The sequence below is a fragment of the Ursus americanus genome, chromosome 9 (assembly GCF_024610735.1).
Source record: "Ursus americanus isolate L20-20 chromosome 9, mUrsAme1.1.p, whole genome shotgun sequence".
Lineage (NCBI taxonomy): Eukaryota > Metazoa > Chordata > Mammalia > Carnivora > Ursidae > Ursus > Ursus americanus.
The window spans coordinates 75536538-75549050 of record NC_142135.1 but is presented as its reverse complement, the minus strand read 5'-3'; the positions used below and the strand labels follow the sequence as shown (position 1 = coordinate 75549050).

Here is a 12513-nt window from a genome sequence, read left to right as displayed (position 1 = left end):
GATGGATTTAGAGAGTATTGTACTAAGTGAAATAAGTCAGTCAGAGAAAGACAAACACCATATGATTTCATCCATATGTGGAATTTAAGAAATGCAACAAAGCAAAGAGAAAAAGAGACAGAGAGAAAGAGAGAGAGAGACGCAAACCAAGAAACAGACTCTTAAATATAAAGAAATAAACTGATGGTTACCAGAGGGGAGGTGGGTAGGAGGATGGATGAAATAAGGGATGGGCATTAAGGACTGCACTTGTTGTGATGAGCACCTGGTATTTTATGGAAATGTTGAATCACAATACTGTACACCTGAATCTAATATTACACTCTATGTTAACTATGCTGGAATTTAAATAAAAACTTTAAAAAAAACTTAAAAAAGATCTGTGTCCTTACTCTTGGAAACCATTTACACAAAGTATTATGGATATCTATCATATTATATACATATTATACAGATATAGCACTCTGCAGCAACTGAGGTTAAATGAGGGTCTTTTGGTTCTGCCTACTAAAATAAATGAAGTTAGTAGACTTAGGAATTTTTTATAGTATCTTTAGCTGAAATGATGTTCATGCTTTTCTTTTTTCCATTTTAAAATCCAAACATGAAACTTTCTTTTTTCCTACTCTGATGAAGAATCACTGGGAGAGGACTGATACAGTGATCCAAACTGATCAGACCGAACAATAAAACAAGATGATTTTTAACCATAACTCAGTTTTTCACCGCATAGTCTGGAGTTAGACAATAAAACTGTTTCTGTCATTTGTTGTGGCTACTCTGTTGCCTGAAAGAAAGGCAGAATATTTAAAATGTTTAAATGTTTTCATATTGCATTTGGAAAAGGTCTCATGATTTGAATTTTGGTCAGATATGCTCAATTTCATGTAATAGCAAGGAAAATATGCCTTCCATGTATCTCAAGAAACAGTTTATTGTGTCTCAGAGTGGAAAGGAACATACATATTAAATAAAGAATATACCAGAATGTTTAAATTATATCAGTAACCTATTTGTTTTGGATAAACATTTTGATGACTTAAACCTGAGTCACTGCTATGGACTGAACTCTTGATTCCCCTCCAAAGTCATATGTTGAACCCTTAATCCCCATGTGGTGGTATTAGGACGTGGGGCCTTTGGGAAATAATTAGGTCTGGAGGGTGGAGACCTCGTGATGTAATTAATACCTTTAGACAGATGGTCTCTCTCTGGCTACCTGTGAGACAATGAGAAGGCAGCCATCTCACTGGACCAGGAAGACAGCTTTCACCAGACACTTGATCTAGGACCTTCCTCTGAGAAATAAATGTCATTTAAATCACCCAGTCTATGGTATTTTGTTATAACAGCCTGAGCTAACTAACACAATCGCCCAAAGTAAATTTACCACTCCACTGAATAAAAGAACACTTTATAAAAATTATTTGTTGAAGATGCCATTGAAGCAATGGAATAAATTAACAAAGATAAAGTTGCTCAACATCCACAGTCTCCTTAACTTAATTTCTGTAATTCTCACCATTACTATAATGTTTCTCTCTCCCTTTGGAACCAGAAACATCAGACACATTTGGAGCCTGGGCTGGGACATCTGCTGCAGCAGTGATGGTCTCCAGATGCCTTGGCTCTGAGGTTTGTAGCCTCCGTCCTGCTGGGTTTTCTCCCTTTCAGATAAGGTCTGCATCTTGCCTCATCTATCTAGACATCAAGCTCTCAATTACTTGCTTACACTAATCTGTTATCGAACACCTCTCCTTGGAATTGCAAGCTCCAACGAAAACATACCCACTCTCTTCTCTCATATCTTTACTCCTCTTACGCGACTTCCATTCCCTTTGCCTACCACTCACACAAAACATTCCCTATCCTTTAAAAAACAAACAAAAACGACAAAATTCCTTCAACCTTCTTCTCCTCCAGCAGCTTGAAGGCAAAATTTGCATTCTGTTACATCAAACTCTTCTTGCCAGATTTGACCACCCTCCTCCCTCTTGAGAGCCCTTGTTTCTGGTACTCCTACTTCTTTGGTTGCCGCGTTCTCCTCTGACTCCTCTTTCTTTTGCCCCCAGGGTCAGCACACCACACAACTGCAGGGGGCACCATTTCCAGCACAGTGTGGAGCTGAGCAGTGTACAGACTTCACAACCACAGCTGATAGTCCTGGCTCTTGCTTACATATGTGTTCCCTTGACTGTGGGGTTTTCCAGAGTTCTAGCCTATGCAGACTTTTCTCATTCTACAAGCATCTCCTGGAAAACCACATTTCCTCCCTCCGGCTGAATTAATGCACACTCTTATCTCAATGACTCTCAAAACCGCATCCCTTGCCTCCCGAGCTTACCATATTCCTGAGCCCTTACCCTATCCACCAGGATGCCCAAGTAAAACTCAAATTTTCTCTATTCTTCAGATTTTTCCCTCTTTGTCATTTATTTTCACTATCTACATTACCCTATCAAGCTGACAAACCAGGACATTCACCATCCTTTCTTACTCCATAAATGCAAAACAGATTGGTCTTTCTTGCATCAGACCTGTACTATTATTCAACTTTTTATATATGCACTAGCTCTCTAACTAGAACAGGGACCTCACCTTTGCGGCTTCATATTGTAACTACTCCCCCAAAAGCTGTTATTGCGCAATGCTTCCCTTCATCTCACTTATAGAATCTATAGTAGGGATTGAAATGCCGAGTTCAGTATAGAAAACACTATTCTCTTCCACTAACTTAATCAGCATATATCATCTAAGTACAGGCCATTGTAGGAAATCCTGAGATGAGACCACTTGGATCCTGGCATCACTAGGCAATTATTCATCCCTATTTTGCTGATGAGGATACTGAGACTCAGAGATGGGGATGCTAACATTTCCTTGGTGGAGGCCAAGTTCTGAAATCTGGAAAAGCAAGCCTATTACTCCTTAATCCTTGCAATCTGGCTTCTATTCCTATCTGTCAAAGCTGCTTTTGCTGTCATCTGCACCACCCAATTGTCAGCCTGTCTTTCAGTGTCCAAGCTCGACTCTGCCATACCTCAGTCACACCCCTCTGGGAAACATTTTGCTTCCTTCCCTGTGTTAGCCAGCTCACTTTCTACCCTTCCGTGGTGTGTTCCTGTCCCACGCCTCCGCCCTGCACTCTCCCTGGTGCTCTAGGGGAGTGCTCCACATCACAGATCTACATCTCCCATAACTACTTGCTAGACTTCTTCAACAATTTGTCCCCCGAGAGACCCCCAAATTAATATGTCCAGATAGGACTTGTTTATCCCCTAAACTAATTCTCCTGTAGGTCGGTGTGGCTGAAGGATGACTCCCAGATATCAGGGGTGGGTCACATCCCAGACAGTGATGCCAACAGCTGGCAGCTTTTATCCCTCCACACCCCGACCCTGCCCTCTCCTCACTGTTCCTCCACCCAAGATCCTCACGTGGGCTCCATGAACACTCATCCCATCTTCTAGAACAGCCTCTTCTAGCTCTTCTCTGAGCACCGAGCTGTGCTGAGTCATTAGGGTGGTGAGGCTGCACCATGTTAGGCCCCCAAGACTGGAGGCATTTGCTGAAACAGTGTACCCTGACTTACTAACTAGGCAATGAAACAGGAAATGCATTTCAACTTTTAGTTCCATTTCTCTCCCCAACCGGTCAACAACTGGGGTAGGTTTGAATTTAGATATAGTTCAGCCGGGTCCCTCATACTTCCCTTCAACCATGCCAAATGGGAAAGCGTCTAGGGAATCCAGGCCTGCTCACTACTAAGTGATAACTCAAAGCCAACAAGTTATGTCAGTTGCAAAAAAGTTATGAAAAATTCTGTTTCAAAGGTCAAAGTAACCCCTGAGGTTAAATTTAAGAAAAAAAAAAAATCTGGGGCGCCTGGGTGGCTCAGTCGTTAAGCGTCTGCCTTCAGCTCAGGGCGTGATCCCAGGGTCCTGGGATCGAGCCCCGCATCGGGCTCCTCTGGGGGGAGCCTGCTTCTTCCTCTCCCACTCCCCCTGCTTGTGCTCCCTCTCTCACTGGCTGTCTCTCTCCATCAAATAAATAAATAAAATCTTTTAAAAAAAATCTGATAACCTGATTGGATTAGAAACTGGAAAGAGCTGAAGGAATTCTATTTTCTTCTTGAACAAGATGACATTTTTATCAACTGGATAAACATTTTCATGACTGAACTTGTCATTTTCCCATTTGCCACTGCCAGTCTTCCTCCCAAGGTTGGTATATTTGGAGGGCAAAGCAAGCTTTGTACATAAAGGAAATGCCTTAATTAAATAGTTAAACGTTCACACTGTACATATTTGTATATTTAAAACTTATGGGGACATTCTCATTTTTTACATTTTTCTAGTGGAATTAAGATGGTTTTTAGAGTCTGTTTAATCACAGTCCCTGAGTTCAACCAAGGCTCAATCTTTCACTCCTTGGAATTCTAAGGACATCACATTTCTTAATCAGCACCTGAGATTCTGGAGGTAAAACCTAACGACCTGGGTCTAAAGTAAAATCAACTAAAACTACGCAGAGCCTCTGATTACTGAACAGGCTCCCTAAAGTTCACTATTAGAAATTTTTGGTTTGCAAATTCCAATTCTGAAAGATTTGCTTTACTAAAATATACAGCATGAGGAGTGAAAGTTTCTAAATGGTAGCAGCCTATTTGGTAAATGATATTTGCTTTGAATACCCAATGATATCTTTATACATGGAATTAAATTAAAATTGGGGGGAGTAGTTCTTGCATTTTTCTAAACTTCAAACGCCAACCATAATCAATCATTAAGTATAGTGAAGTTTCCTTATCTGTGGTTGAGAAAAATATTTTCTGTATTAAGGTTAAAATTTTAAAAACATGTAAAGACAAACTCAATAAAGTTATAATACTACTAATTAACATTTACTAAGCACTTTGGCTATGTTTATTTACATTATTTCCACTGCTATGATGACCACACATATATATAAGTGTGGTTTAACAAAAACTCTTGATGCTGCTATTAGGGAGAAATTGGTCCAGGCCCCATTTGCCTTAGCTTCCAAAGTCTGATTGGCTTTTTCTTTTCCAGAATTCTTATCTTTTTTTTTAATAAGATTTTATTTATTTATTTGGGGGGGGGATTGAGCACAATTCTTACCTTAATGCAGTTAGTAGTGTACCTTCATGATATTGCTTACTTGAAAACGTAATCCTATGTCAAGTATTTGGAGCCCAAAAGAAGCAGAGTGCACCAACTTTTATAAACTTTACATATATTTCTTATCCTTTATGCTATTTCTCTAATAGAGGTCACAAATGGAAGGTCCTGGGATAAGAGTAACCTACAAATATGTGTGGTTGGGCTTGGGTGCTGTTGCCTTTCACTTAAAAACATTTTCATTATCCTCCAAGATTTAAAAGTTAGGGAATTACATTTTTGACTTCTCTATCTTCTTGAAAAATATGGCAAGCTCATTAACAATAGGCCCAAATTCCCACAGGGCAGCAATGAGCTCTATGGCTGGCCGGCCCTTGCCACTGGCTCGCCTCTCCCACCTCTTGGCCCCCATAGACCCAATCGAGGTTGGTTGCCGTCCATCACACCACTTGTGCAATTGTTCGTCCTCATCCAGCCACTTCCCTCACATTACTGTACCAGCCAGCTTCCTGGAGGTATTTGAGTTTGCAGCTCAAATTGTATCCTTAACTGTAAACGTAATAATAGTGAGCTCTTCTACTGCTTAGTAGGGCCAGGCACTGTTTTAAGTTTTTAACGTGCATTAACTCATTTAATCTTCAGAATAACCCTAGACGGTGAACACTATTAGCATCCCCATTTTATGGAAAGGAAACCGAGACATCAAGAAGCCAAGAACTCACCCATGGCAACATACATTTTGTCTATAGGGTATCTGGCTCAGCAGCAGGCCCAATCTGGAACCTGAGAACCCAACCATTAGGACTTATTTCCACATGTAGTGGAAGGCTCTTCACAAGTACATCGACAGCGTCCTTTCAGTTCCGTCCAATACGTCTAGAAGACAGTGTCTAATGAGCGCTAATTTCTTCTTTGAAACACCTAAGAATCAAAATTTAAGGCCCAGATTGGAACTTAAGTAGCCTTTTATTTAAGTCGGTGGCACTTGATTAGACAAGCTGCCCCTTCTGTGAGGCTCTGTTACTCTCCGTCAGAAACTGCTATTAGGGGCGCCTGGGTGGCTCAGTCGTTAAGCATCTGCCTTTGGCTCAGGTCATGATCCCAGGTTCCTGGGATCGAGCCCCACATCAGGCTCCACCGCTGGGAGTCTGCTTCTCTCTCTCCCACTCCCCCTGCTTGTGTTCCCTCTCTTGCTGTCTCTCTCTGTCAAATAAACAAATAAAAATCTTAAAAGAAAAAAGAAACCACAATTATAAAATGACACAAGGATGGTTACAAGTCCAAAGTCTCTCTGGCTCTGTGCCGACTGCCTGTGCTGATGCAGCAGTCCCAGTTTCAAGGACCTGTCTTAATACTTTTCAGAGTAAGACTTATTTTGGTATTTGCAAGCATATGAAATAAACAAAACACTTAATGAAAATTACCATAAATATGTATGGCAAATACACATCTCTTATTCTACACAACTACCAACCACTAATTTCAACTTTTCATTACCAAGCAAAATTCCTCATTTCATGATTATGACCAAAAAAAAAAAAAAAAAAAAAAACCAACCATACAGTGCTGATCTTCTTATCTCATATCTCAAAATCCCAGGAATGTTAAGCTATTTCACTCTGCTCAAGAATGGATTTGGAACAGTGAAAGGAGTTCTCTTCCATGGACATGACATAATCTGCAAAAACTTTACCATGGAGAGGTGAACCCTTCAAATTCGCAAGTCCTTTTGGCATTTTTCCTTCTCTTGTGATGTAAGACTTGAAAATTATGATAATAAAAGATTTGCACTTCGTACATATTATTTAATCCAAATGTCAATTCAATGATAAAGGTTTATTATCACCACATTAAGACAAGGGAGTGGTATTTGAACCCAGGCCCATCTGATACCTGTATTATGGTTTACTCTACCATTCCACTACCATCCCATAATGCCCCCTAGGTGCTGATTAAGTCAGAAGGCTTCTCCAGAAGGCTTCTAAGTACCCAGTACCTACTGGACAGTGTCTGCTCTGGAAAATGGATAGTCCTTCAAGGGCCTGAGGTTGACAGCATCACCCACCTGAGAGGCACACCCAATACAAAGCCCAACAATGAACAAAAGAAATGCAAATTGCCAGCACATATTAAGTTGGAAGCACATTCCAAAGCTAAATTAGTTCTTCTCAAATGGGACAGACACATGCTGACTCAATTAGGAGTCCAAAGGATTTTGAAGACGATGAAAGGGATAATATGAGAACTTATACAGGAAAATTCTTAAGATAGAGATGAAAATTCTCAACAGTAAGTTCTGGAAGATGTTAGAAAAGATAACTGCACCTAGTGCAAATATATTTCAATTCATCATTGCTCACATTTTCTAGTCTAACAAAGCAGAACCATTTAGTTGTTTGAAAGGTGAAAACCCTCTTCCAATTATACAGCAGGGATCACATCAGGAATCTAGGTTAAAAGCAGAGTGCTTGGTCTCAGTAGAGGGCAATGAAAAGTGCTGAACGGGAATCTGTGTGAACTTACAGGACTGTGGTCTGCTGCGGCACCTGAGGAATGTGATCCAGCATCAAGTGCATGCAGCGGACGGTGCTCTTCAAGCAAAGGCACCGGCTAGGGCAGGGTAGCACCGGCAGGCACCACACGACCAGGAGAAAGCAAGTGGTCCAGCAGAAGAGTCTGGACTCCATCGCTCCATCCGCTGCTGGAAGCGAAGCAGCAGGAGCAGCAGCAGCGGTGGTGGCGACAGAGGTGGCGGCGGCGGTGGCTGCAGTGCGGAACCTGCCGTACGGAGCCTGAGCCGGTCTTGGGAGCCCCAGCTAAGCGCCGCTCCCAGGGAACTCAGCCTCTGACCAATCCAGAGCAGGGAGATCACATTACAGGGCGGAGGGCGCCCAACGCCTCTAGGGGGCGCGGGACTCTCAGGGACGCGGAGAAGCTTGTCCATGCAAAAGCCGCTTTCAGAAACGTACTCCATTTGGGCAGCGCAATGCAAATAAAAACTTTTCCAAAGTTGCTTCCACTGCACGTTATGTTAAGCGCTAGCCACTTACACCCTAGCTGTCCTTTTTTTCTCCCCCTAGCTGTCCTTTTGAAGCGCAAGTTGATTATTTATTGAATCAATGCAGAACAGCTTTTCTTTTTATCTGGTAGTATTACTAAATCCTAAAGGGCAGACAGAGTTCTAATAAATGATCTAGGCTCACATTTTCCTTCCCTGCTCCAAAGTACGCTTTCAAAAAATGGTTTCATTTCTTCCTATTCTACACCTGAAGACCAAAGCATTTCGCTCAAGATTCAAACTAACTACTTCCTATTTCTTCCTTTAATATTTAAAGCTGTTATATCTACACCATGAAGCTCTACACCATCATGCAGAGGAGACAAACTGATCGACAAACCTAAGTTTAAAGTAGAACAAGGCTGAGCCACCGCTGGGCTCAGTGGCAGCACCGTTGGAGGGACACTCATTTTTCACCAGGTTTAACTGGCCACAGGTCACTGAGGTGAGCAGCCTTGAGGACACTGGCAAATACAGACCTCAATAAATGTGCCTTAAACATGAGTTTTTTGGTGACTCTAGGCAAGTATTTAGAAAAGGTTTTTGGTTTTATCCCTAAAGACTAACTTTTAACCCTAAACTAGCACTTTAAAAAATGTAAAAGTAATATAAAAATAAATTAAAATTTGAGATGGCCCAATCTAGGCAACAATCCCAGATGACCAGACTGGGTGACAAATCCAATGATTGCTGATCTAGTTTTGTCAAACTTTACGAATCTTATGAAGAAAAATAACTTCATTTGCCTTCTTTCCAATAATTTCTCAGTCCCTTTGCATTCTACAGTGGGTGAATACTGCCCTCTTTTGGCAAAATGTTCAAACTTAAATATGTGGGGTTTTGTTATTTTATTAAAATACAGAGATCACAAGAAAAAAATAATCTCTATGAACAAGAATGATTTTAAAGTAAATCAAGTATACCTGACAACTGTTCATGTTTATTTTATTGTCTAAGTATCGAAATAAACTGAAAAAGCTAATTTCTTCCTTTCATTCCCATGCCTTACAATTACCATGCTTTTGCCAGTATTTGTGACTTGGAGGACTTAGATGGACAAGGCATACAAGTTTGTGCATTGTTTTCAGTTCAAAACATAATATTAGCTTGTATTCATAGAGTATTTTTCCAGGATAGACTATATGCTCTCTATTTTAGAAACCTAAATGAGAAGTTTAAATGAGAAGTTCTGTTGATTACCTCCTGTGAAAACAGGGCTAAGAACTACAAGCAAGGCAGAGAACCACATGCATGACACAGCCACTACAGACCACAGATTCTTTCCTAGAATGCCTCAGGACAACTTTCCTGCAGAAAACTATTATTATATAGGTTAAGTATTATAAACATTTTTAAAAATGCCTTGAAGTGTTAAGTTAAACACATATACAAGAGTCCAAAAATGAAGAGAAAATGAGAAGGTGGCAAGGTAAGTAAACACTGAAGGCTGGTTCAGTCTGAGAGTATTTGCTTAACCAAGTAAAATAAAAAGATTTGGGGGTATCACGGTTACAGGAAGGAGAAGAAAAAAACCTTTCCTAAGTGGAGGGTCTTAACTGGGAAACCTGTATTTTCCTCAAGTTCATTAAGGACGAACTAGAAAAAATCCACTTTATCCCCTGTCCCCATCCGCCCAGAGAACACAAGGAAAATTGCCTGTTTCAAACTTGCTATGGGGAGGAAGGGAATAAAAAAATCTCCCTGGAGATTAAATATCCCCAAATTAGCTTTTAAAATAAAAATTTAAAAAGATACACTAGGTGACCACCAACCCCCCCTCCAAAATGCTATAGGAATATCAAACCAAATGGATTTTGAAGTAAAGAATACAAAGAGGGTTCCCACATAATGTTAAAGGTTCAAATCACCAAACAGACATAGGAAACCTAAAGTGTAGCATCACTGCATCAAAATATACAAAGAAAAACTGAAAGACCTAAAATGAACTGACATTCTACCATCAGTGAGAGATTTTGCTGAAAATCACAAGAGCATACCAAAAAAATGTTTAGACTGTATTAGATTTGAATACCATCAAAAATTTGCTTCAAATGACATGTACAGAATACTATACTGAACAACAGAATATATGCTCTTTCAAAGCACACCAAGCCATTTATTAAAAATGACTATATATGGGCAATAAACAATAAGGTTGGTCCTGTTCATTGCTTCTATTCAAAACTGTACTGGAGGTCCCAACCAGCGTATCTGGCAAAATAAAAACAAAACAAACAAACAACCCAAAGGAAAAAATAAACTGTCTTTATAAAGATGATTTGGTTGTCTATGTAGAAAATTTAGAACAATTACAAGACAGTAGGATTTAATGTATAAAAATCAATAATGGAGCAAAATGTGATTTTAACAAACAATACAACAGCACTGAAAAATATAAAATTATCTACACATAAATCAAAAGATGCTTGAAACAAAATTTTGTACCTTTATTAAGACATTTAATAAGATCTAAATAAAAGGAGAGAAGTACCCTATTCATGGATTGGAGGACTCCAAATCATAAACATGTTAATTCTCATACAAATTTATCAATAAATTCAGTGATTCCAAAGGAAATCCTAAGAGGACTGTGTATATGTTGTCTGAGAAGCTGATTCTAAAATGTGTATCAAAGTCAAATGGTCCAAGAATAGCCAAGAAATTACTGAAATTTAAGTTGAAGGGACTTATCTTACTAGATCAAGAATTATTGTTAATCTATACTAAATAAGACTGTAGTTTTAGCACAGGGATCCATAAATTGACTAACAAAATAGGAAAGAAAACCTAGACACACAGCACAAAGATGCAAAAATTTATGACCATTAACACTGTAAATCAGAGGGAAAAAATGGGACTTTTCAAAACATGGTGTTTAAACAGTTGATCAACAAAGTAAGAAAAAAGAAAGTATTATTTCTCACTTGACACAGAGATCAACAACAGGTGTATTACAGACTTAAATGTGAAAGACAAAAAGAGAACTTTTGTAAGAAAATATAGGCTAATATTTTCATGATTCTGGATTGAGGTTGTGTGAAGATGAATCTGATAAAAATTAAAACTGAAAATTCTAATTCAAGAAAGATGCCACAAACAGAGTAAGAACAGAAACCACAAACTAATGAAAGATATTTGCAATACATGTAACTGACAATGGGTTAGTAGCCAGGCTACATAAGGAACCCTACAAGCCAGCTGCTTTAAAAGAAACTACCAAATAAAACATTTCCAAAAGCCTCTAATGGGAACTTTACAGAAAGGAAACCTAAAACCAAGAAACACTCAAAAAGGTACAAAACGTCCTTAATAAGTAACAAGGCCTCTGTAACACTTCACACTACTAAATAGGAAAAATCACTATCAAATGTAGGTGAAGTTATGGAATAACCGGAATGTTTAAACACTGCAGGAAGGAACACATTGTTACACTACTTTGGGAGATACATTTGCACCACCTAGTGAAAGTGAATATAAACATATTCTGTGATCCAGTAATTCTACTCTTAGATGTACACTCTATGAAGACTCTTGCACACACAGCGTCACAAGACGTGCTGAAGTGCTGAAGAATGTTGACAAGCAAACTATCTGATGTAACAACAAATGTCCATCAACAGTAGAAAGAATAACTAAACAGAGTTTAGTGGATGTTACTTAACTATATATAACATGGAGCAATCTCAGAAAGGCAACTTGGAGTGAAAAATTGACCTGCAGAATACAGAAGAGTATGATTCCACTTGTATAAAGTTAAGTATGTGTGAAGCCAAATGATACATTATTTAGAGATATAAACGTATGTGCTAAAGCTACAGCGAAAGGCAAGGTTACGATAAACACAAAAGGAACACCCAGAGAGGAATTAAGAGGAGATCAGGAAGGAGCACACAAGTCACGGTAATGCCAGCAGTGAAATCTAGTAGTAGGTACACACATGTACTTACAGGCACACTTACTTATTATTCCTTGTGTTTTGCACGTATCTTCTAAATATCCTTCATATCTACTGAATATAAAAATAAATTTTAAAAAAACCTACACTGTCTTCAGAGGTGGCAACAGTCCAAAGGAAATGAGATGTCCAAATACAGATAACTGTATACGGTACTTCAAGTATATATTCATATGTGTACTGAGATTTTCTAAATTAAAAAGAAGAGAAAAAGAAAGCCAGGCTACTGGAGAACAAAATTTAATTATATGCAACTGTTTATTTAAAATAGTTTTCCAAGCCTTCCCATGATTTCACAGGCTTTCCTTCACTTTTATCCTCTCAAACAGCTAAGAACCAACATTTAACATTTTTTGTAT

At 39.1% G+C, this 12513-nt stretch overlaps 1 protein-coding gene across 2 annotated transcripts in view; it reads right to left on the bottom strand.

Moving 5' to 3' along the window:
- PXDNL (peroxidasin like) overlaps positions 1–12289 on the bottom strand; it is a 428875-nt gene extending 416586 nt beyond the window's left edge. For both annotated transcript variants that reach the window (XM_045789101.2, XM_087864880.1), the window contains exon 1: positions 7665–12289. In XM_045789101.2, coding sequence (XP_045645057.2) covers positions 7665–7828 — 164 coding nt within the window. In that variant the 5' untranslated portion in view covers positions 7829–12289. The remainder of the gene's footprint in view (positions 1–7664) is intronic.
- Positions 12290–12513: the final 224 nt, after the last annotated feature.